The sequence below is a fragment of the Mytilus trossulus genome, chromosome 2, assembly GCF_036588685.1.
Source record: "Mytilus trossulus isolate FHL-02 chromosome 2, PNRI_Mtr1.1.1.hap1, whole genome shotgun sequence".
Taxonomy (NCBI): Eukaryota; Metazoa; Mollusca; class Bivalvia; order Mytilida; family Mytilidae; genus Mytilus; species Mytilus trossulus.
Window position 1 is genome coordinate 2,170,413 of NC_086374.1, and position 24,156 is coordinate 2,194,568.

Consider the following 24,156-nt stretch of genomic DNA (forward strand, 5'->3'; position numbering starts at 1 on the left):
CTCAATCGATTTATGACTTTTGATCAGCGGTTTACTAATTTTGCCTTTATTTGGTCTATCTGGATTCTGTTAGAAGGGTACAAGTGTTTACCAAGAACTAAAGACTCGTTCAATTTCTTTCAACTGTTTTCTGGCAAATTAATATTTTTACACCAATTTATCTTGATCTCGGAATCTTATGATCTCCGTATTATCTATAAATTCGTGTACACAAATTGGACGATAGATATAGGAAGATGTGGTATGAGTGCCAATGAGAATACTCTCCATCCAATTATGTTTTATACAATAACGCATTTTGTTATGTGTAAACACTGTGAATGATATGAAATAAACTAACCCATCACTCCATGGTCCGTTCCATTCCTGTCTTCCCCATGGGTTACGTATACGAACCAACATATTATCTCCTACCTACAAACAAATTGTGTAAAGAGATGTAACACTTATTAATTGTATGCTCAAAGGAGCTGAACATTCTCAGTAACATCATACAGAGTTGTTTACTCTTATCAGAACTTTAACAAGTATTGTTCGGCATTTAATGTGATGACTGTCTAAAATAACATAGTATTAACAGTTTCAGGTATATATCAGAAAAAGGCGGAAAATCATGTCTTCTTGTCGATAATATTTCAAAATTCTGAGGTGAATGTTTAATGAAACAAACCTAGATATAAACTGATTATCTCACCTGGTAAGTTCCAATCTTTAATGAAACAAACCTAGAAATAAACTGATTATCTCACCTGGTATGTTCCATTCATTGAGTACGCATGACCTCCAACTAAACCATGCTGGCCATCACTTTCTTGCTGAAACAGAATATTTTCAAATTAAACTTGTTATAAAACACAATACATCGGTATGGTTTTACGTTCTGGACACTGATATCTTCAATTCAACAAAAGTTTCAAATGTATAAATATAAACATATGTGAGAGAGCTGAACAAATATACAAAAATAACAACTTATTTTATACAATTCTAAAATACAGACTTTGATATACGGCTCAACATATGGTTAAAAAATATTTAAATTAAAACAACACAATTATTTATCCTTTCATTAAATACAATACAGTAATGTATTTGTAAAACCCTGTATCAAAGTCATGAATACAATGTACTTACCGGACAAACACAGCCAACCATTGTAGTCGGTGACTGGAATGCATTTTTAAGTCTCCGAAACAATTGTTGAGAAGACATTTTCATCGTTTCAAACTTAATTGCTTCTCCTACACCGGCAGTAAGGTTCATAAAGGCATCGGCTGTTCTTCCACCTGATACCTCATCGTAACTCCCATACATTCTACAGAATAATCATTTAGATATTGTATTTACTTGACAATAGAACTCATTTATCCTACAACACATAAAGTTAATCTTACTCGGAACTTGTATCAATAGTTCTGGCCAGGACTTTTAGTTTTGAAAGCCCATGAATGCTTTCAGTAAACTGATCATTACAGATTTGGACCTATATCGTTCTTGAAGAGGCAATTCCTCGATCGCTCTTGGTGAGGCATTTCCAGTAACCCATGTTGCGTTTTTTTACGTCGATTGTTCCTGATAATTCTAGTAACTCACGTCACGTAATTTGCCCTCGATTTTTTCTGATAATTCCAGTAACTCATGTTGCGTATTTTGAATGCGATGATAACACCGCTTATATTAATTATGAAAGTATAAAAGCATTTTTATAATTAGTTTACTGTAACTCCCATTTCATATTCTAACGATGTAAATATATTGAAGCGTTAAGTCATAATCAGCTATGTTCAAAACTTACCGTGCGAACGCCTTCTCGAGAAGAGCCACCCACATTTCGTTAGGATCGGTATTAGAGTGAGCTCCATAAAGTCCCCGACCGGATGTGGGTAATTTGTCATCTATATAAATCTCGCTCCAGTGTCCAAATCTCCAAAAGCGACAATGAAAGACACCGTCATAGTCATTGGTACCGATCTTATAATCTCTAGCTGGAACCACCTGTCAAAACGTGAAAGTATCAGTTATAAAATTCATCTAGAACACATTTTATTAACTGTAAATGTGTATCCCTAATAATAAGAAGCATTGGATCATAGATCGGACTTGTTTACATAAACTTTATCAAACAACTATAGTGCTTTAGATAATATTTTGGATTGTTATGTGTGTGAATCTTTGTTGTTTTCCTTGTTATTATCTTGTCCATTCTTGATGATTTAAATACTTTTTTTAAATTTTCCCTCAGCAGCCAAGTTAGAACTGAATCCCTGTAGGGTATAAAATGATCTTTCTTTTTCTTATTTGTAGCCTACACAATATCGCTCACTCGCCCAAAAGGTTCACATTGTGGCTCGCTGCTGCTATTTTACAGGAAACCCGACAATCTAACTTTATAAGGGAGTCTATGGTGGGGGGTCAAAACCAATATGACTGCCAATATTTTGTTCTTGATGTCTAATATGAACGTTTTCCCCATTTTACAAGCAGGTTCGATTTATTTCAAATACCTCAATATTATACTCAGTAATTCACTATTTTCCATATTAGATTGAATCTTTTATTTTTTAAGAATAGTATATGGTTTATAAAAGAACAATATTAACCATCTAAAAGTACATTCAGTATTTTGTTTAATGGAATATAAAATATGCCTTCTCATGCCATCAGTTTTTGTGTAAATACAAAATTCTATTTTGGAGAGTATAAAATATGCTTACGCGTTCTAACAGCCTTGGTTTATCTGCAATATTTGCCACCATAGACAAAAACCAACAGGTTCCAACTCTACCTTGTCCAATATCAAATCGTGTGGTACCGTCAGTAAACAAAGCTGGATTTTGACAAATTTCCTACAATATACAATTGGTTAAGAAATACATCCACGAGTCCATGTTAGTAGAGGATGAAGATAAATATTTGACTTTCTCTTATATATTGTAGAACTCAGTAAATTTTTCCAACAAAAGCCTGGCACTCCCAAGAGATTTTATTGTCTTATGCACCTCACAGAAGATGTGTTTATTGGTAAAATTGAAAATGGAAACGGGGAATGTATCAAAGAGACAACAATCCGGCGACCAAAGACCAGTGAAATATGACTTTTAGATAAATATTCCATAAGTACACATAGCGAGTTCGCACCCGGATACACACACTATTATATTGAACTATATAAGGACTATTACAGGAGAAAACATATTGGAGTCAGGCTTGTTTAATGCATGTCGTCTTTCGCTAAATTTTGTTATGTGACAACGTATATAACAAGTTGCTATCCATTCTTTCACATAAAAATAATGATGATGAAACTGTTCAAAAACAGAAATGTTGGAAAATGTTTTCAAAACAGGCGAGACAAAAAAGGGTAATCTTATCCTTAAATAGTTTTGCTTACAAAACAAATCTATATATGCAGCAGAAAAACCTTTAAATTCAGCTTTGAGATCGGCGCTAATTGTAGTAACGTTAAAACGGCTAGACTTTCGACTTAACACTTTTATTCCATAGTATAAATAGTTTATTGGTCTGGAACAGTAATTTTCACAGTTAATTATACATAGTACTTCCCAGTGTCAGTAGTGAAATCTGATAGATTATTTTATTTCAAAGTTACAAACGAACCAGACATTCATTACACACATATCATGCGTTTCTTCTTTACAAGACTCTACAGTGGCGCTGAAACAAAAAACAGTGCAAAGACCTTTTTTAAATGTAAAGTCAATAGCATTAAATACCAGACATAAACTGACCCAAATATCTTAATTATTTACTCACAGCTGGTCTTTGCCATTGAAGGCCAGATGCACTAGGAACAGCAACATCAACGGTGAATTCAAACTCAGTGTAAAGTCCATTGTCGTTGGGTGAAGGTCTCGATGGGTTTGTGAATTCTCCGCCTTCTGTGCGGAAATCTATAAACCGTTCTTTTGTTCCAACATCTGTTGGTATATATTCTGATCTACCAAAGTCCGGTGGCGCCGGTGTCTCCATATTACCAGTATCGTCGAAGTCGACATTGTCGTTTCCGGGTTTTATCGTTTCCCCTCCATTTCTTGTTTCGTCATTCTGAAATAAGTAAAGGGGAAATTATTTTGTATGAATATTTACTCGAAAGACACATAATAAAATGTGTCTTATTGATATATGTCCAACGACTTCTTTATAGGCCTTGGTAAATATCTTAGAGCAGTGGCAGTTACTAGTCCAAAGCCAATTATAACATACAAAACTAGAGGCTCTAAAGAGCCTGTGCCGCTCACCTTGGTCTATGTGCATATTAAACAAAGGACACAAATGGATTCATGACAAAATTGTATTTTGGTGATGGTGATGTGTTTGAAGTTCTTACTTTACTGAACGATTTTGCTTCTTACAATTATATCTATCATGAACTTTGCCCATTAGTAACAGAGAACTATATTTGGTAAAAATTTACATAGATTTACAAAATTAATGAAAATTGTTAAAAATTGACTATAAAGGGCAATAACTCCTTAAGGGGTCAATTGACCATTTAGGTCATGTTGACTTATTTGTAGATCTTACTTTGCTGAACATTATTGCTGTTTACAGTTTATCGCTATCTATAATAGTATTCAAGATAACCAAAAACGGCAAAATTTCTTTAAAAATTACCAATTGGAGGGCAGCAACCCAACAACCAGTTGTCCAATTCATCTGAAAAATTCAGGGCAGATAGATATTGACTTGATTAACAATTTAACTTGTGTCAGATTTGCTCTAGATGCTTTGGTTTCATAGTTATAAGCAAAAAAGTGCATTTTACCCCTATGTTCTATTTTTAGCCGTGGCGGCCAACTTGGTTGAATGGCCAGGTCATCGGACACATTTTTCAAACTAGATACCCCAAAGATGATTGTGGCCTAGTAGTTTCAGTGGAGATTTTGAAAAAGATTACTTAGATTTATGAAAAATGGTTAAAGATTGACTATAAAGGGCAATAACTCCTAAAGGGGTCAACTGACCATTTTGATCATGTTGACTTATTTGTAGATCTTACTTTGCTGAACATTATTGCTGTTTACAATTTATCTCTTACTATAATAATATTCAAGATAATAACCAAAAACAGCAAAATTTCCTCAAAATTACCAATTCAGGGGCAGCAACCCAACAACGGGTTGACCGATTCATCTGAAAATTTCAGGGCAGATAGATTTTGACCTGATAAACATTTTTACTTCATGTCAGATTTTCTCTAAATTATTTGGTTTTTGAGTTATAAGCCAAAAACTGCATTTTACCCCTATGTTCTATTTTTAGCGGTGGCGGCCATCTTGGTTGGTTGACCAGGTCACGCCACACATTTTTTAAACTAGATACCCCAAAGATGATTGTGGCCAAGTTTGGATTAATTTGGCCAAGTAGTTTCAGAGGAGACGATTTTTGTAAAAGATTACTTTAATTTACGAAAAATGGTTAAAAATTGACTATAAAGGGCAATAACTCCTAAACGGGTCAATTGACCATTTAGGTCATGTTGACTTATTTGTAGATCTTACTTTGCTGAACATTATTGCTGTTTACAGTTTATCGCTATCTATAATAGTATTCAAGATAACCAAAAACGGCAAAATTTCTTTAAAAATTACCAATTGGAGGGCAGCAACCCAACAACCAGTTGTCCAATTCATCTGAAAAATTCAGGGCAGATAGATATTGACTTGATTAACAATTTAACTTTGTGTCAGATTTGCTCTAGATGCTTTGGTTTCATAGTTATAAGCAAAAAAGTGCATTTTACCCCTATGTTCTATTTTTAGCCGTGGCGGCCATCTTGGTTGGTTGACCAGGTCACGCCACACATTTTTTAAACTAGATACCCCAAAGATGATTGTGGTCAAGTTTGGATTAATTTGGCCAAGTAGTTTCAGAGGAGAAGATTTTTGTAAAAGATTACTTTAATTAACGAAAAATGGTTAAAAATTGACTATAAAGGGCAATAACTCCTAAACGGGTCAACTGACCATTTTGATCATGTTGACTTATTTGTAGATCTTACTTTGCTGAACATTATTGCTGTTTACAGTTTATCTCTAACTATAATAATATTCAAGATAATAACCAAAAACAGCAAAATTTCTTCAAAATTACCAATTCAGGGGCAGCAACCCAACAACCGATTGACCGATTCATCTAAAAATTTCAGGGCAGATAGATCTTGACCTGATAAACATTTTTACCACTGTCAGATTTGCTCTAAATGCTTTGGTTTTTGAGTTATAAGCCAAAAACTGCATTTTACCCCTATGTTCTATTTTTAGCCGTGGCGGCCATCTTGGTTGGTTGACCGGGTCACGCCACACATTTTTTAAACTAGAAACCCCAATGATGATTGTGGCCAAGTTTGGTTTGATTTGGCCCAGTAGTTTCAGAGGAGAAGATTTTTGTAAAAGTTAACGACGACGGACGACGACGACGACGACGGACGACGACGACGACGACGGACGACGGACGCCAAGTGATGAGAAAAGCTCACTTGGCCCTTCGGGCCAGGTGAGCTAATAAATAATGATTTCCAGAATACAATATAACATCCAATGGATGTGGTGGAAAGACGCGTCATATACGTTATGTGGGATAGTAAGTGGTCATACCTTTTAACCAATAAAGTATAGCATGTATATATATAGTAATATTCATTGAACTAGAGGCTCTAAAGAGCCTGTGTCGCTCACCTTGGTCTATGTGAATATTAAACAAAGGAAGCAGATTGAAAATTGACTACAAAGGTCAATAACTCCTACAGGGGTCAATTGACCATTTCGTTCATGTTGACTTATTTGTAGATCTTACTTTGCTGAAAATTATTGCTGTTTATAGTTTACCTATATCTATAATAATATTCAATATAATTACCAAAAACAGCAAAATGTCCTTAAAATTACCAATTCAGGGGCCGCAACCCAAAAACAGGTTGTCCAATTCATCTGAAAATTTCAGGGCAGATAGATCTTGACCTGATTAACAATTTTACTTCATGTCAGATTTTCTCTAAATTATTTGGTTTTTGAGTTATAAGCCAAAAACTGCATTTTACCCCTATGTTCTATTTTTAGCCGTGGCGGCCATCTTGGTTTGATGGCCAGGTCACCGGACACATTTTTTAAACAAGAAACCCCAAAGATGATTGTGGCCAAGTTTGGATCAATTTGGCACAGCAGTTTCAGAGAAGAAGATTTTAGTAAAAGATATATAAAATTTACGAAAAATGGTTAAAAATTGACTTTAAAGGGCAATAACTCCTAAAGAGGTCAACTGACCATTTTGGTCATGTTGACTTATTTGTAACTCTGACCTCGCTGAACATTATTGCTGTTTACAGTTTACCTATATCTATAATAATATTCAATATAATAACCAAAAACAGCAAAATTTCCTTAAAATTAACAATTCAGGGGCCGCAACCCAAAAACAGGTTGTCCAATTCATCTGAAAATTTTAGGGCAGATAGATCTTCAACTGATTTACAATTTTATCTAATGTCAGATTTGCTTTAAATGCTTTGGTTTTTGAGTTATAAGCCAAAAACTGCATTTTACCCCTATGTTCTATTTATAGCCATGGCGGTCATCTTGGTTAGTTGGCGGGGTCACCGGACACAATTTTTAAACTAGAAACCCCAATGATGATTGTGGCCAAGTTTCAAATAATTTGGTCCAGCAGTTTCAGAGGAGAAGATTTTTTTAAAAGATTACTAAGATTTACGAAAAATGGTTAAAAATTGACTATAAAGGGCAATAACTCCTAAAGTGGTCAACTGATCATTTTGGTCATGTTGTCTTATTTGTAGATCTTACTTTGCTGAACATTATTGCTTTTAACAGTTTATCTCTATCTAAAATAATATTCAAGATAATAACCAAAAACAACAAAATTTCCTTAAAATTACCAATTCAGGGGCAGCAACCTAACAACGGAATGTCAGATTCATCTGAAAATTTCAGAGCAGATAGATTTTAACCTGATTAACAATATTACCCCATGTCAAATTTGCCCTAAATGCTTTGGTTTTTGAGTTATAAGCCAAAAACTGCATTTTACCCCTATGTTCTATTTATAGCCATGGCGGCCATCTTGATTAGTTGGCGGGGTCACCAGACACAATTTTTAAACTAGATACCCCAATGATGATTGTGGCCAAGTTTGGTTAAATTTGGCCTAGTAGTTTCAGAGGAGAAGATTTTTGTAAAAGTTAACGCCGGACGCAGGACGACGACGGACGACGACGACGACGGACGACGACGGACGCCGGACGCCAAGTGATGAGAAAAGCTCACTTGGCCCTTTGGGCCAGGTGAGATAAAAAGGGATTGTTGGATACCGACAATTGTATGCCCTTGTCAAACAAGAATGCTAGTCTAGTTATCATTAACATTTCCGTCCATTTAATTTCGGATCTCGAACTAATGCATTTGTTCTTTTTTGCAATGATTTAATTTGATTTTTTTCTGGATGATTTTTTCTCTCTTTACATATTTATATAACATAGTAATATTGATAAATATTATACTCACCATCATGATGTTTTTCACATAAGTGTATACATCACAATGTATACTTCCATATATATAGCAAAATTGTTAGGTGTTTCGTGACTTTCGTGACATGTTAAAATAAAAAGTTTTTTTCCTCTTCCACGAATTTAATTAACAAAATAATACATATTATGAATTAAATATCAAACCTTTGGTTGAGATGGCGAAAATAGATTTTTAAATGTAAAAGCATAAATTTACATGAGAATACAAAGCTCAAGGTGTTCTGAATCTTAATTGCATAACAGGAACTCGGACAAAATTACTAGTTCGGCTCATTGTATCAAACCTTTCCACGAAACGAATTTTGAAATCTGATTTTGCGTTTAACTTTAAAATCTAACGAAGCAGTTTCGGACTTTTCCGAGAATGAACACTCAAATGACACATTTAAGAACAGGATTATATTGAGTCCAGAGTTGTTGACTCTATTAACATATATTTTGATTATTTTGAATATATAAATATATGTGGATTATTTGGGCATAGACAAGATATAACATACCATAAGATGAAACAAATAAATATAAGGACATCTTCAACCAAGTATAAGACTACCAAAATAATTGATAAAAACACCTCGCTTAATAAATGAAAAATAACACATGCAGGTTGTAAACATGTTATTAACAGATTAACATAAGCTGTAACATTCCATATAAACCCATAACTCCAATGGAGGTTATAAACATGTTATTAACAGATTAACATAAGCTGTAACATTCCATATAAACCCATAACTCCATATACAAGCGAGTTGTTGTACCACAGCCAGAGTGAAGGTAGCTTAATTTAGACACACACACACAGAGAACACACAGACAAACAAAGCAAATGAAATGTTATCATATCTGGTGGTATAGGCATCAGTGGTTCTGATTGAGTTTTTTGTTATGATTTTTTTTTTAATTTCTGGATGATTTTTCTCTCGTTAGATTAGCAATCTCTTTACCTATTTATATTACATCTTTTAGTAGCATTGATAATACAAAGAACATGCTTATGTGTTCAGACGTTCGGGGCATGTCAAAACTAGAGGCTCTAAAGATCCAGTGTCGCTCACCTTTGTCTATGTAAATATTAAACAAAGGACACCGATGGATTCGTGACAAAATTGTGTTTTGGTGATGGTGATGTTTTTGTAAAAATTTACCAAAATTATGAAAATTGTTAAAAATTTATTATATAGGACATTAACTAATTGACCATTTTGGTCATGTTGACTTATTTGTAGTTATAACTTCGCTGTACATTATTGCTGTTCACAGTTTATCTCGATCTATAATAATATTGAAGATTATTACTTTAAAAGCTGCGAAATTTACTTTAAATAACCAATCATGGGTTAGCAATCTAATAACGGGATGCCTGATTGGTTAGACATTTTCATGGCAGATAGATGTTGACCCAAAGAACAATTTAACCAATGTCAGATTTGCTCTAAATGCTTTGGTTTCAGAGATATGAGCCAAAACGGCATTTTACCCTATGTACTATTTTAGCCATGATTGCCATCTTGGTTCATGGGCGGGGTTATCAGAAACATTTTATAAACAAGATACTCTAACTAAAGATAATTGTGGACAAGTTAAATTTGTCTCTCACAGTAGTTTCCGAGGAGAAGATTTTTGTAAACGATAACAAAAATTTACGAAAAATTGTTAAAGATTTACTATAAAAAGGCAATAACACCTTAAGGGCATACGATACAGTTTTGATCCTGTATTTACAAGTTCATGAAAATTTGCATATAGACTATTTTTTACCAGATTAAATCAAATATGTAATAAAAAATATACCTTCATGTGCTACTTTTTGAGTAAAATGAGGTCGAAATTTTGTCTATTTGCTCGAAATTCAGATTTGTGGCCGTAATTTCTTTTTCGAAAGAAAGACATAAGTTTTTTGTTATAAAAGATAAACACCAATTTTTTTTTGTTAAATAATCGGTAATTTCTGTATTTTATAAATATCCTAAAAAATATGCATTTTTTATTCAGAAATAAGTCATATTTATCAAATGTTCATGATTTGAGGAAAAAACGTCATTTTTTACTGCATGTTTATCAAAATTAAAAAAAAATCCTCTATTTACAGTTTTATAAAATTTGGGTCACATAATCTCCCTGCAAAAAGAAACAAAATGCCGTTTTGTAAAATAGGGGTCCATGAACTCGTTTTCAAATTAAATCAGTTTGAATGATAAAAATCAGTCGAAAAATGCATCTTTTCCCGATATGTCACAGTTTGACGTCGCGAAAATAACAAATTACGTTAGCAACGTCACTGCCTTCCCTGTAACTGTATCGTATGCCCTAAAAATCAGTCGAAAAATGCATCTTTTCCCGATATGTCACAGTTTGACGTCGCGAAAATAACAAATTACGTTAGCAACGTCATAACCTTCCCTGTAACTGTATCGTATGCCCTTGTCGCGAAAATAACAAATTACGTTAGCAACGTCATAACCTTCCCTGTAACTGTATCGTATGCCCTTAAGGCCTTAACCTTCCCTGTAACTGTATCGTATGCCCTTAAGGCCTTAAGGGCATACGATACAGTTACAGGGAAGGTTATGACGTTGCTAACGTAATTTGTTATTTTCGCGACGTCAAACTGTGACATATCGGGAAAAGATGCATTTTTCGACTGATTTTAGGGCATACGATACAGTTACAGGGAAGGTTATGACGTTGCTAACGTAATTTGTTAATTTCGCGACGTCAGGGCATACGATACAGTTACAGGGAAGGTTATGACGTTGCTAACGTAATTTGTTATTTTCGCGACGTCAAACTGTGACATATCGGGAAAAGAGGCATTTTTCGACTGATTTTTATCATTCAAACTGATTTAATTTGAAAACGAGTTCATGGACCCCTATTTTTCAAAACGGCATTTTGTTTCATTTTGCAGGGAGATTATGTGACCCAAATTTTATAAAACTGTAAATAGAGGATTTTTTTTTAATTTTGATAAACATGCAGTAAAAAATTACGTTTTTTCCTCAATTCATGAACATTTGATAAATATGAGTTATTTTTTAATAAAAAAATTGCATATTTTTTAGGATATTTTTAAAACACAGAAATTACCGATTATTTAGCAAAAAACAGTTTGTGTTTATCTTTTATAACTAAAAAGTTATGTCTTTCTTTCGAAAAAGAAATTACGGCCACAAATCTGAATTTTGAGCAAATATACAAAATTTCGACCTCGTTTTACTCAAAAAGTAGCACATGAAGGTATATTTTTTATTACATATCTAATTTAATCAGGTAAAAAATAGCCTATATGCAAATTTTCATGAACTTATAAATACAGGATCAAAACTGTATCGTATGCCCTTAAGGAGGCTCGTGGGTACAAAAAAAACAGCAAATATTTAAAAAAAAATTTTCATAATATATTTTATTCATTACATAACTAGTTGTAACATTATGATATGGTAAAAAAATCAACCCAAAAAATCAAGGCCTTTTAGCCCCAAATGATTTTTAAAATTTCGATATCATTGAAAAAGCTCTAAATTATCTCCCTTTGATGAAAAAAATGACATTTTTTTGGCATTAAAATTGAAATATCTTTTTAAACTCATCGGTGACCTATATTTTTTATTATTTTTTTCAAATAAGCTGCACTTAAACTAAATAATTGTAAAATTCAAGCAATTTCTTATATTAGGTTCTTTTTTTATTTCCATTTTACCTTTTTTTCTCCTATTAGTTCAACAGAAAAAAGTACCTTTACAAAAATGCATGCTTTTTTAGATGGCAGATTGTGAGCTTAAATGAACGGTGACCCCATATTTTTATTTTATTTTTCTATTAGGTATAGGATAAAGTTTATTTAGAGAAAAATATAGCGAAATCCTATATTAGAAACAAAAAATGATTTATACCCAGGAGCCCCCTTAAGGAGTCAACTAACCATTTTGGTCATGTTGACTTATTTGTAGATCTTACTTTGCTGAACCTTATTGCTGTTTACAGTTTATCTCTATCTATAATAATATTCAAGATAATAACCAAAAACGGCAAAATTTCATTAAAATTACCAATTCAGGGGCAGCAACCCAACAACAAGTTGTCTGATTCATTTGAAAATTTCAGGGCATATAGATCTTGACCTGATTAACAATTTTACTTTCTGTCAGATTTCCTCAAAATGCTTAATGGTTTCAGAGATAGAAGCCAATATCTACATTTTATCCCTATATTCTATTTTGGTTGGTTGGCCGGATTACCGGACTCTTTTTTTAAAACTAGATACCTGAATGATGATTGTGGCCAAGTTCGGTTAAAATTTGGCCCAGTAGTTTCAGAGGAGAAGATTTTCATAAAAGTTAAAGGACGACGGACATATAGGCGACAAACGACGGAAGCCAAATGATGCAAAAAAAAGGTGAACTGATAATAGGCTTTTTTCTTCTTTAAAAAAACACCATTTAATTAACAAAAGAATACATGTTATGAAATAAAATATGGTTGAGATGACCAAAAAAGAAATAAATATCTTTCATTTACTTTTTTATAATGTCAAAGTATAAATTTCCATTAAAATACAAAACTCCAGGTGTTATGTAGCAACATAACTCAGATAAAATTACTAGTTCAGCTTATTGAATCGAACCGTAACACGAAACGAATTTTGACATCTGTTTTTGCGTTTAACTTTAAAATCTAACGAAGCAATTTCGGACTTTTCCGAGAATGAACACTCAAATGACACTTTTAATAAAAAGGTTTAAATTTAGACCAACGGTTTTTGATTCCGAGTATAAACATATATTTTGATTATTCTCAATATATAAATATATGTTAATTATTTGGGCATGGTCAAGATATAACATAACATAAAATGATACGTATAGATATAAGGACATCTTTCACCAAGCACAATATACCAAAGATGTTGATAAAAACATCTTAGTAAATACTGATACACAACACATGCCTAAAATTATGTAAAACGAGCTGTAACACTCAATAAAAATCCCAAACCGTACTCCATATACAAGCGAGTTGTTATACCAATTACCCAGAGTGAAGTTAATTTAGACACACAAATAAAATATATATAATGTCTTGTAAGTTGAGTGAAACACACAGACTAACAGAACACACAAACACACATAGCAAATGAAATTTACCATATCTGGTGGTGGTATAGGCATCGGTGGTGCTGATGGAGTTATTTGTTTCTCCTCCTCTTGTGGAGGTGGCGGTGTTATTTGTTTCTCTTCTTCCTGTTGCGGCGTTGGCGGTACCTGTTGTTTGTCATCGTCAGTTGGGTTTCTCATGTCATTATCATCTTGAGGCGGTGGTGGTTTTGGACTTGGCTGTCGCTCTTCTTCCTGTTCTACAGGAGTAGGCGATGGTACTGGACTTGGTTTTCTGTCCTCTTTCTCTTCAACAGGCGGAGGAGGGAGCACAGGTGGTGCCTCTTCTTTTTCCATAGGTGTTGGAACAGGATCTGGTGGTGGCGGTGTTATGACTTTCCTTTGCTGTTCCTGTTTCTTGTCATTTTCTGTGAGTTTTACCGGCGGTGGCGGAACAGGGTGTACGTTATTTTGCTGATTTTCTTCTTTGCTTTTTTTACTACCATCTGATGAAGACGATGAAGACGATGATGTAGATGACTTTCTACTCTTTTTTGTATTGCCATATAGTTGGCTATCTGTTGGTGTTTTAGTTTTCCTACTTACATTTGTGTTTCCATGGTGACCAAGCGATGCATATTGTGTGCCGGTATCTGATGATGGTGCACATCCCATGTTGAGTAACTTTTCTGTAATAAACATTTACAATTTGTGCTAGCAAAGATCAAATAGATTTGAAGATATATAAGAACTGTTTTCTTTTTGTCATTATTAGTTTATTGCTAATTGTTGAAGGTCGTGTGGTGACCTATAGTTACTTAAATGTATGACATTTTGGGGTTTTGTGGACACTTACTGGCAACCATCTTCTCATCCTATATGAAACGATTTGATTCGACTCACGTTGAGTCAATGATCCATTTACTTTCAATCTTTCATGAGTAGTATTTAAAAGTGTGATGTGAGTGAAATAAAACGTCTGATTCGACTCACGTTGAGCCAATGCTAATTTCCTTCAAATCTATCATAAGAATTTAAGTGTAATATTTGTGAAATAAAATTCGACTCATGTTGAGCCAATGATCCATGTCCTTTAAATCTATCATGAGACATGACATGTAACGTGTGTGAAATAAAGCGATTGATTCGACTCAAGATGAGCCAAGGATCCGATTTTTTTCAAAATTATCATAAAACTTTAAAGTGAGTAAAATAAAACGATATGATTCGACTCATGTTGAGTCAATGGTCCAATTACTTTCAACCTATCACGAGGATTGCAGTGTAATAAGTATGCGATTCCGCTCGCGTTTGAAGAATCAATTTCTTTACCATGTAGACATAAGATATAATTTTCTTTTCGTGTCCATGGGGTCTCTTATTTTCATTCATTACCACCGGTTTCAAGTCATTTTTAATGGCAGAGCGTTTTGTTGTTCCCTTGATTCGGTTAGTTTGCTGAATGTTAAATATATGCTCTAAAAGTTTAATTCGGTGTAATTTTTATCATAAAAAAATATGTTATCGGACTAATAATACAAAAGTAAGTCAGCCGGATTAAATATAGAATCTTTTCATAATAAAAATCAAAGTACTGAAGTACTAAACATCGGATGACCACAAGTGCTTGTGGATGGTCAATAGCACTTGTCTCAGAAAAAAATATATATCATATTAAAATAACAGTAACATGTATATTTTATGCTTGTGAAAGAGATGTCAACCGGTAGTTTAAAAACATTGTTTTCCCTTCCATTTCTTTAAATTAATTACTAATACCTTGTATTATCTTTGCCCTCTGCAATTTTTATCACAAAGAACTTTTATATTTCCGAATGTTGTCCTGTGTTTGTTGTTTTGGTCCCCGTCTTTACGTTTGTTCTTATGTTGTGTTAGGGGAAGATTGAACCACCACAAAGTTTTTACACGTTTCACTCTGCCAGATCCTTTATGTGCCTGTCCCAAGTCAGAAGCCTGTAATTCAGTGGTTGTCGTTGGTTCATGTCTGGCTTATTTGTTTTTTCAGTTAATCTTTGGTTAATAAATCGTTGGCTTTCTTATACCAAGTTCAGATTTTTTCATGTCAAAGTATTTTATACCTGACTATATAGTATTCATTTTGCTAATAAATGAAGGCCGTACAATGAACTATAGCTGCGTACATCCATGTCACCCGGCGTTGGATTATGGTGGAAATAGTTGTCTTGTTGTCAACTTTACCACATATCCTCATTTGTAAAATATCTACATATAGGCGATGGTGTACAGGGTAGTAGATAAGTATAAAAAGCAATTAAATTTTACAAATCATGTATTATCTCGATTCAATGATTTTTTCCGTTCCAGGGGCGGATTTATGGGGTGTCCCGAGTTCCCCCTTTTTAAAGAAATTTTTAGTTGTTTTAATAGGAAATCACTGAAGGATAACGAAAGCGGGTCCCCTTTCTGAAATCCTAGATCCGCCACTGCGTTCTAAAACTCCGATGGAGAGTTTTCTTATTGGCAACCATACCAAATCTTCTTTGTTGAGATGAATGAAGCCAAATAGGGAAAATACTTATTAATGCATGATGATGCCATGATAATGAAGCTAAAACGTACCTGATTCAAATGAATGTCACCAAAATATAGTTTATAACAGTTATTTACAAATCCATGTTAACTTTCAACTTTCTTAAATCAAAGATAATATTTCAATATGCACTTGTTAAATTCCGGTATCAAATGAACCGTGGCGATCAACCAGTTTGAATGTCCAAAATGTTTTTTAAATTCTTAATAGAAAACAATACAATAATTGTGATGTTTACAGTCGAATCTAAGCAACTACGTAAACTAAAAGTTCGGATCGATTTTCACCAATGAATCAAATCGGCTTAGACTTAATTACAAAATATAGGTGAATATATTGGGACGATGAAAGACAATTTGATTATGAAATATTTTATGCATGGGTGACGTTTTTGTTTCGCTTGTGTGTAAATATAATTAAAAACGTCATAATTATAATACTTGAAAAATACATTGAAGCAATACACTTTCAAATCGTACGTTGTTTATTTATATGTACCTAATGGTGTATTGTAAATAAATAGCGGTTATATTAAAACAAAATGTGTTTGTCTTTGTACAATAGAGACAAGTATATTTATTTCATATGAACGGATTAAGGTTTAGACGGGAGGTTTAGACTGGAGGTTTAACCTCAATTCTTAAAACCAAAAAGAGCAAATCGCACTTAATCACAATAGAATATCCAATAAATCAACATAATTACAATAGAATATACAATAACTCATAAAAATAAAACAAATAAAAGGTTTGTCACATAGAGAAATCCTGTTGGAACCTAAATTATCTAATCGGTTCACTGGCCAAAAGGGGTTCAATGAGATAACTTTTTATTTTTTGGCAACGTTGTACCCCCACCTTCATCGCCCATATATAGTCGTTGCCCGTTGTTCGGCATTCGTTGCCATCATTTAACTTTTACAAAAAAATCACCTTTGAAACTTCTGTTCCAAATTTACGCTTTGCCGCAATTATTGTTGGGGTATCTTGTTTAAAATGTGTCCGGTGATCCAACCTGCCAACCAACATGACCGACAGTGGAAAAATATAGAGCAAAGTAGAAGAACGCAATTTTTGTCTTATATCTTGAACCCGCTTCAAATAGAGAAAATCTGACAAGACAGAAATCTTCACGATCCATTAACATCAAACTCTCAGATGACCTCTTCAAGGAGTTATTGTCCTTTAATGTCTTTTATTCTGAAAACCATTTATAGATAGACCGGGCAACAGGCTAATGAGTAGTCAATTTCGTTCGAAGTAAAAAACAAAACAAAAAAAACCTCGTCATCGACTTTGAATAGCTTAAAAGATCAACAAGACCAAGTCTACAAATAATTCAAATTAACATGGCTGAAATGCAATGTTTGAATTATATAATACAAATTGTCAGTTGAGTATAACCGATGTATTATGGATATTTATCTGACTCTGTATAGATGATGCTGCTTCTGTCTTATGAGTGTAGATTCATATCAAATCTTCATGTGACCTGGTCGTAATCTTATTCTTGTAATTTTGTGGTTCTGGATTAACATTCGTCAGATATCATGGCTACGACATAAAGCATATATAAGCACCAAATTGGACCTTAACAGCTCATGTCAAATTTGCATAAAGAAGTTGCAGCTTTAGTCAAAGTTTAAGTAAATTCACACAATTGGTATTCAAAAACTGAAAGCTAGTCAAAATATTTAGATTAGCACGGGCTACTGGGCAAGTGATTCCTTGCGGACTCACTGACTCTAGTCGGCTAACTGTATAATAAAATTCACGATGACGCGAGCTTCAACAATTAAGTGAACCGATAAATATAAGAAAAACTTGAAAAATCATGTTTTTATGATCCTAGCAAAAAACATAATCATAAGTATTGCCTGCTTCATTTAGTTATTGTATATGGTTGCAAAATTGTTGACTGTGTGCACATTGTTAGTATGAACCGCTTCATACAAGGTGTACTTCGGTCAACGATTTTACACTTCGGTAAATTTGCAAAACGAAGATGCCGCCGATTTCCGTATGTCGAACAGTCGACTCGTTTCTCGAATACTATTCACGGTCACCACTACCTGTCCCTCAGTGCCATTCGAGAAACGATTGTTCGACCAACGAAAATCGGCGGCATCTTCTTTTTGCAAATTTACCGAGGTGTAAAATCGGCTCTTAACACTTGGAACACAGGCACTTGTCTCCTAAAACAAGGAAGTGTATATTTAAAGATAATAAACAGTTCCTTGCCTTAAATGGGCCTTAAATAAAGTGATTCTGGGATCTCTGTAGACCACTTTTCAAATATTGCCGACAGTTTTAATTATGAGATGGTGTAAATTAGATACACCTACGGATGCAATAGCACTAACGCCCTCAGTGTGTAAATCTAATATATTAACATTTGTAACTACTCAACAGACAGCTATATCTGTACTGAACGACCAATTACCATGATTATGTGCACATGTATTTATCAATGATCATCAATAGATAAGCATAACAGATATAGTGTGGTGAATCATTTAAAGTTTTTCATTATAAAGAAAACTGTCATCTTTCAAGCGGAAACTATAAACATCCGGATTTTTTTGTTTGGACATTCCAGTTCAGTAAGAGGTAGGTAATCAATAAGCAGTTCGATATTTATTAATATTTGATAACACGAGAGCAGTCTCGATAGTGATAGATGCTGACCTTTATGCTCAATGTCACGCTTCGTTATTAATGTAAACCAGTTTTATGGTGGGTGGTTATATATAGAGATAAAATAAAGTATTGTATAATATATTCATGTACAAGTATGTGTCATCGCAGGTCACGAATCTCCATAATAAACACAAACTTCAGAAACGTAATATTAAACGGTATTGATATAGCAACTCAACAAAACAGTCAAAAGGTCGTGTTCAGCTAAAGGTCAGCTAAAGGTCAGCATGTGATGACTTGACAGTTGTAGTAGAAACATGGCTTAAATGTTTTGTATGATGCATTTTCAAACAAGATACAAAAAAAAACATTCATTTAAGTTACAAATGAAAAATTCTGTTTGTAGACGATGACAATTTGGGATTGTCGGCTTTTCTCCATTCATATAATATCTCAAGGAGAACACATATAACCCCGGGCGAATACAAATAACTATAATAGGGTCAAAAGTTAAGGTGAAGGTCAGCGTGACCTGAATATGGTATATGACACACATCCAGCAACTGATGCATCAGCATAAAAATATGACCAACGTAAGTTCTATTGTGAAAGAGTTATGCGTAAGACATAAATCAGACGAGGTGTTCATGCATATCATAGAGGCCAATGGACATAGTCAAGATCAGAAGGACCTATACCGTTTATATATGACACACACTCAGCCAACGATGCATGAGCAAACCAAGTTTATGTCATCTTAGTTGTATGTACAAAAGTTATGCGCAGGACACAAACTATACAAGGATAATCATTGGGATCAAAGGTAAGGGTCAACTTCAAAGTGACCTGCCTTTGGCATATAACACCACCCTATATCTAGCCCTATGATGAAACTGCATACCAAGTTTGGTTTATATGTTTTACGGTACAAGAGGTATCAGTCGGATCTTCAAGGATTTACTTTAATAAGAGTCAAAGTCAACTGTGATAAACTTAAGTGCAATGGTACAAAAGTTAAACGCAAGTAAGGAAGCGGGACTGACGACCAGAGGGTAAATCGAGAGACAGACAAGCAGACGCAACAATTTTGCTTTCATCTAACAAAACCCGAGTGAATCTAAAAGAGATTTTTTAAAGACATGAGAGATGTCTTCTTTAAAACTACATTTAAACTTCAACACAAATACTAGTAAGCAAAATAAGACAATTTCTAATCAAAGAGGTTTAAATGAAATTAAATGAAACATGTCAGTAGTCATATCTATAATAGAATTAGAACAATTTTTCACTTCTAAAATTAATATGATTAATTATTTGCAGACAATTGAGATGGCTTGGCGGGGTCTATGGCAACTGACTATGGGAGAATCACCGGAATTAGAAGACTTTCTTAGTCCAGTCGTAGGAAGTTTGGTTTATTTCATTGTAACCATGGGTACAGGAGTTATATTCCGTGTTTTGAATAAACAGTTCTCTCCTGCATGGTGCCAACAATACATCGCTGATTTTTCAGCCACTTTGGAAATGTGTGCTTACTTCTTCGAAAATAACTTTATAATGAAGCACTATGGTGCCATATGGTTATTCATTGCGGTTGTTCTCCAGTGCTTGGTAGCAAACAGAACATATTTCGGTGCTTCGGAGAATCCAGTTAAATCGTTCTACGATTTATGTACATATAAAATAAGCACAAAAACTGCTATTGCTAAGATATTAGTACAGACTTTAGCTGGTGCTACGTCGTATTATTTCGCCAGAATGGTTTGGGCTTTAGATCTTGTAGAGGATCACCGTGAGAGGTATTTAGAAACAGTCTGTGATACAGATCTTTCTGTTGCCTTGACCGTGGGCCTGACCGTTGAACTTGGCGCCACTTTGATTGACACATGGTTGGGTTTGCAGACCCTGGTTCCACAATCATTCATCGACGAAGTCCTGAAGTGTTCTAATGGTGCATTCATGATTGTCATGGGTAAATTATTATTTTGCAACACACAATATTTGCTTATCTATAATATATGTTTATATATAACATCCCAGTTCTAGAATTTCATATGTGTACACTACTCGATCAACAAACTTATCTTGAAAGGTTCTCCAGAAATAGTTATTAGCAAACATTACGACATATGATTCACAGTTGAAACTAAGATTAGTAATTTACGTTATAATAACAACTAGCTAGCCTATAAAATATCCGTACTATATCCTTTACACATATTTTGTTCACTTTTAAACACCTAGCCGGGTTCTCTTGTAAGCAGATAAATCACAATGAATTACATCACAACTTTAATCTTGGCTTTAATGATTTGGTAAATTTTTCCTGGTCAATAGAATCGATTTAAGGTTAACTTATTAAAATATTCGTTTAACAAAAAAATCTCAATTGTTCGGTTCATTGATTCCATCTCCAATTTGGGATACTCTTCAGATACTTTTAAGAAATTTGTGAATTATGATAAATCTAAAGAATGTTTGTGCATCTGGCTGGCTTTATCATATCTTGACCTTAGTTTCGTTTTTCGTAAAAAATATGTTTTGTTAACCGATCACGGGTTTTTTTTGTTACATTTTACCAATTGGTTAACTTGCAAATGCCGAATTTAAAAATCTCAAGCTATATCCATAAAAGAGAAGGCAAACACATCCTATATGTCAGCCGTACGCTGAGCACTCGTGTGGCATCTTTATATATAGCATTGAAAAGGTCCAAACAGGGAACGTCGGATGTGATATAATACAGGAAGTGTTTGGTAACTTCAAACAAGACCTATGATAGCCCTGTCTCAGTTATAGAAGAAAAAAGACTTACTTTTCACTGTGTGATGCACAAAAAGATATGTTCACCATGTATGAAGTGCAAAAGAACACGTTTTCACCATGTATGATATAGAAAAGAACACGTTTTCACCATGTATGAAGTACAAAAGAACACATTATCACCCTGTATGATATAAGAACACGTTTTCACCATGTATGAAGTACAAAAGAACACGTTTTCACCATGTATGATATACAAAAGAACACGTTTTCACCATGTATAAAGTACAAAAAGAACACTTTTTCACCATGTATGACATACAAAAGAACACGTTTTCACCATGTATGATATACAAACGAACACATTTTCAAAATAACATCTGTTCACCGTGTATGATATACAAAAGAATTTTTATTATGCCCCACCTACGATAGTAGAGGGGCATTATGTTTTCTGGTCTGTGCCTCCGTTCGTCCGTCTGTGCGTCCGTTCGTCCCGCTTCAGGTTAAAGTTTTTGTTCGAGGTAGTTTTTGATGAAGTTGAAGTCCAATCAATTTGAAACTTAGTACACATGTCCCCCATGATATGATCTTTCTAATTTTAATGCCAAATTATAGTTTTGACCCCAATTACATGGTCCACTGAACATAGAAGATGATAGTGCACAGTTCAGGTTAAAGTTTTTGGTCAAGGTACTTTTTGATGAAGTTAAAGTTACATCAACTTGAAACTTAGTACACATGTTCCCTATGACATGATATTTCTAATTTTAATTCCAAATTAAAGTTCTGACCCCAATTTTCGTGGTCACTGAACACAGAAAATGATAGTGCGAGTGGGGCATCCGTGTACTATGGACACATTCTTGTTTACCATGAATTATGTACAAAAGAACATCGTTTTACATTGTATGCATGTTGCAAAAACGAACGTCTTTTCACCATTTACAATGTTCAAAAGAATTTCTTTTGCTACACAATGGCACAGCAAGTTTCCTCGAGTTATCTCTTGTTATTTAATTTACTACAGTAATAGTTTGGTCACATGGACTTATGCTAAAAAATCACCGGTCAGGAGTATACTTTTATTCAGAAACTTGATTATATCAAATAGTTATTTTGATTTAGAAATGCACTAAACAGGTATGTTTTTTTTTTATCATTTAGGAATGCAGTTAACAAGGATGTTTTTTTTTTATAATTTAGGAATGCACTTAACCGGAATGTATTTTAACCCAGCCATGGCGTTTGGTCACATGTTTGGTTGTAGAGGAACCTCAGCATGGGAACATTTCATAGTGTATTGGATTGGACCATTCATTGGTTGTTATATGGCTCTCGTCTTTGATAATAAACTACATATCGATGTAACGAAGTCAAAGATGGATGCTGAAAAAAAGGAGAAATGATCGATTTCATTCTCAAAGTTTCTCGAGTTTATCTTTCGAGTACAAGAGGTTACTTACCTGTTTTGTAGTGCTTTATTCTGATGTTATCTTTTAAGAATCAACGTTTTTCCTTGGCTCAAATTTATCGTCAAATCTAAAGTTGCCGGTGACATTCCTTGCCATGACGTTAATGCGCCAAAACAATTGATGAAATTTCGCGGAATTTAATTTATCTAAAATTTATACATTTTTACAACTTCTTAATTATATACTATTTCGTAATGTGAAATATTATAAAAGGGATAACATTTACAGTACTGTTGTTGAAGACTTGTCCAAGATCTATAAGAAACTGTCTGTCCATCAACAATGACAGTATACTTTTGTTCCAAGCCAAAAATCGATGGTTCATTTATCTTGTTCCCGACTAGGGATTTCCATTGATAATACCATTAAACATTTTTCTCCAGGCCTGGTGCCCATTATTAGTATTTGTTTACACTAGTACCAGGCCTGGTGCTCAATCATAATTTTAACACTTAACACTTGTATAAGACCCGTGTTCTCTTTGATTAATATTAACAGTTGCTCAAGGCCTGAATGTCCATTAGTAAATTAATTAGCATTTAGCACTGGTCCCAGACCCTTGTGCCCATTATAGTAGTTTTTTACTCTAGTTCCAGGTCGGGGTACGAATAATAATTGTCATTTAACACTTGTCAATGGCATGAGTCAACCCATTGATAATTAACATTTAACATTTGTCTTAGGCCTGAGTGCCTATTAATATTGAAAATTAGTACTTGTCCTAGGCCTAGGTATCCATTTAACAATATAGCTTTAAACTATTCCCTAGCCCAGGGTACACATATTTAGTCCCATTAAATACTAGTCCTAGGCAAGGAAGTTAATTGATATTTTTAAATACAGCAATATGATGGTGCAATCCATATATATTATATTTGTTTTGTTAAGATGTGAGAAACTTGTTTGAAATGTGCAAACCTTGTTTATATACATGTAATTTAAACCTTGTTTGAATCGTGTAAACTTTGTTTGAATTGTGTAAACTTTGTTTGAATTGTGTAAACCTTGTTTGAAATTTGCAAACCTTGTTTGAAATTTGCAAACCTTG

The 24,156-nt window shown here is 33.9% G+C and overlaps 2 protein-coding genes across 6 annotated transcripts in view; one reads left to right on the top strand and one right to left on the bottom strand.

Annotated features, from left to right (window-relative positions):
• The window catches only part of LOC134706239 (calpain-2 catalytic subunit-like), a 31,488-nt gene extending 8,300 nt beyond the window's left edge, over positions 1-23,188 (bottom strand). The window contains exons 1-8 of one of the 4 annotated variants that reach the window (XM_063565000.1): positions 23,100-23,188; positions 13,711-14,348; positions 3,775-4,065; positions 2,715-2,846; positions 1,796-1,995; positions 1,135-1,315; positions 750-815; positions 341-414 (exon numbers count right to left, since the gene is read on the bottom strand). In XM_063565000.1, coding sequence (XP_063421070.1) covers positions 341-414; positions 750-815; positions 1,135-1,315; positions 1,796-1,995; positions 2,715-2,846; positions 3,775-4,065; positions 13,711-14,334 — 1,568 coding nt within the window. In that variant the 5' untranslated portion in view covers positions 14,335-14,348; positions 23,100-23,188. Of the gene's footprint in view, positions 1-340; positions 415-749; positions 816-1,134; positions 1,316-1,795; positions 1,996-2,714; positions 2,847-3,774; positions 4,066-13,710; positions 14,349-16,260; positions 16,466-23,099 lie in introns of those variants that run through there. The other 3 variants (XM_063565002.1, XM_063565001.1, XM_063564999.1) reach the window with 3 other exon arrangements.
• LOC134706241 (aquaporin-11-like) lies at positions 18,607-24,038 on the top strand. Of its 2 annotated transcripts, none has more exons than XM_063565004.1 (3): positions 18,607-18,840; positions 20,191-20,842; positions 22,840-24,037. In XM_063565004.1, exons 2-3 carry the CDS (start codon positions 20,200-20,202, stop codon positions 23,040-23,042), a joined length of 846 nt encoding a protein of 281 aa, XP_063421074.1. In that variant the 5' UTR covers positions 18,607-18,840; positions 20,191-20,199; the 3' UTR covers positions 23,043-24,037. The 2 variants fall into 2 exon arrangements, with proteins under 2 accessions (XP_063421074.1, XP_063421073.1); XM_063565003.1 differs by having other exon boundaries at positions 18,838-18,966; positions 22,840-24,038.
• The last annotated feature ends 118 nt before the right edge of the window (positions 24,039-24,156 follow it).

Coding starts and splice junctions, on each gene's coding strand:
- LOC134706241 (XM_063565003.1), top strand. Junction 20,843..22,839: donor TGCATTCATGATTGTCATGG/GTAAATTATTAT, acceptor TTTATAATTTAG/GAATGCACTTAACCGGAATG.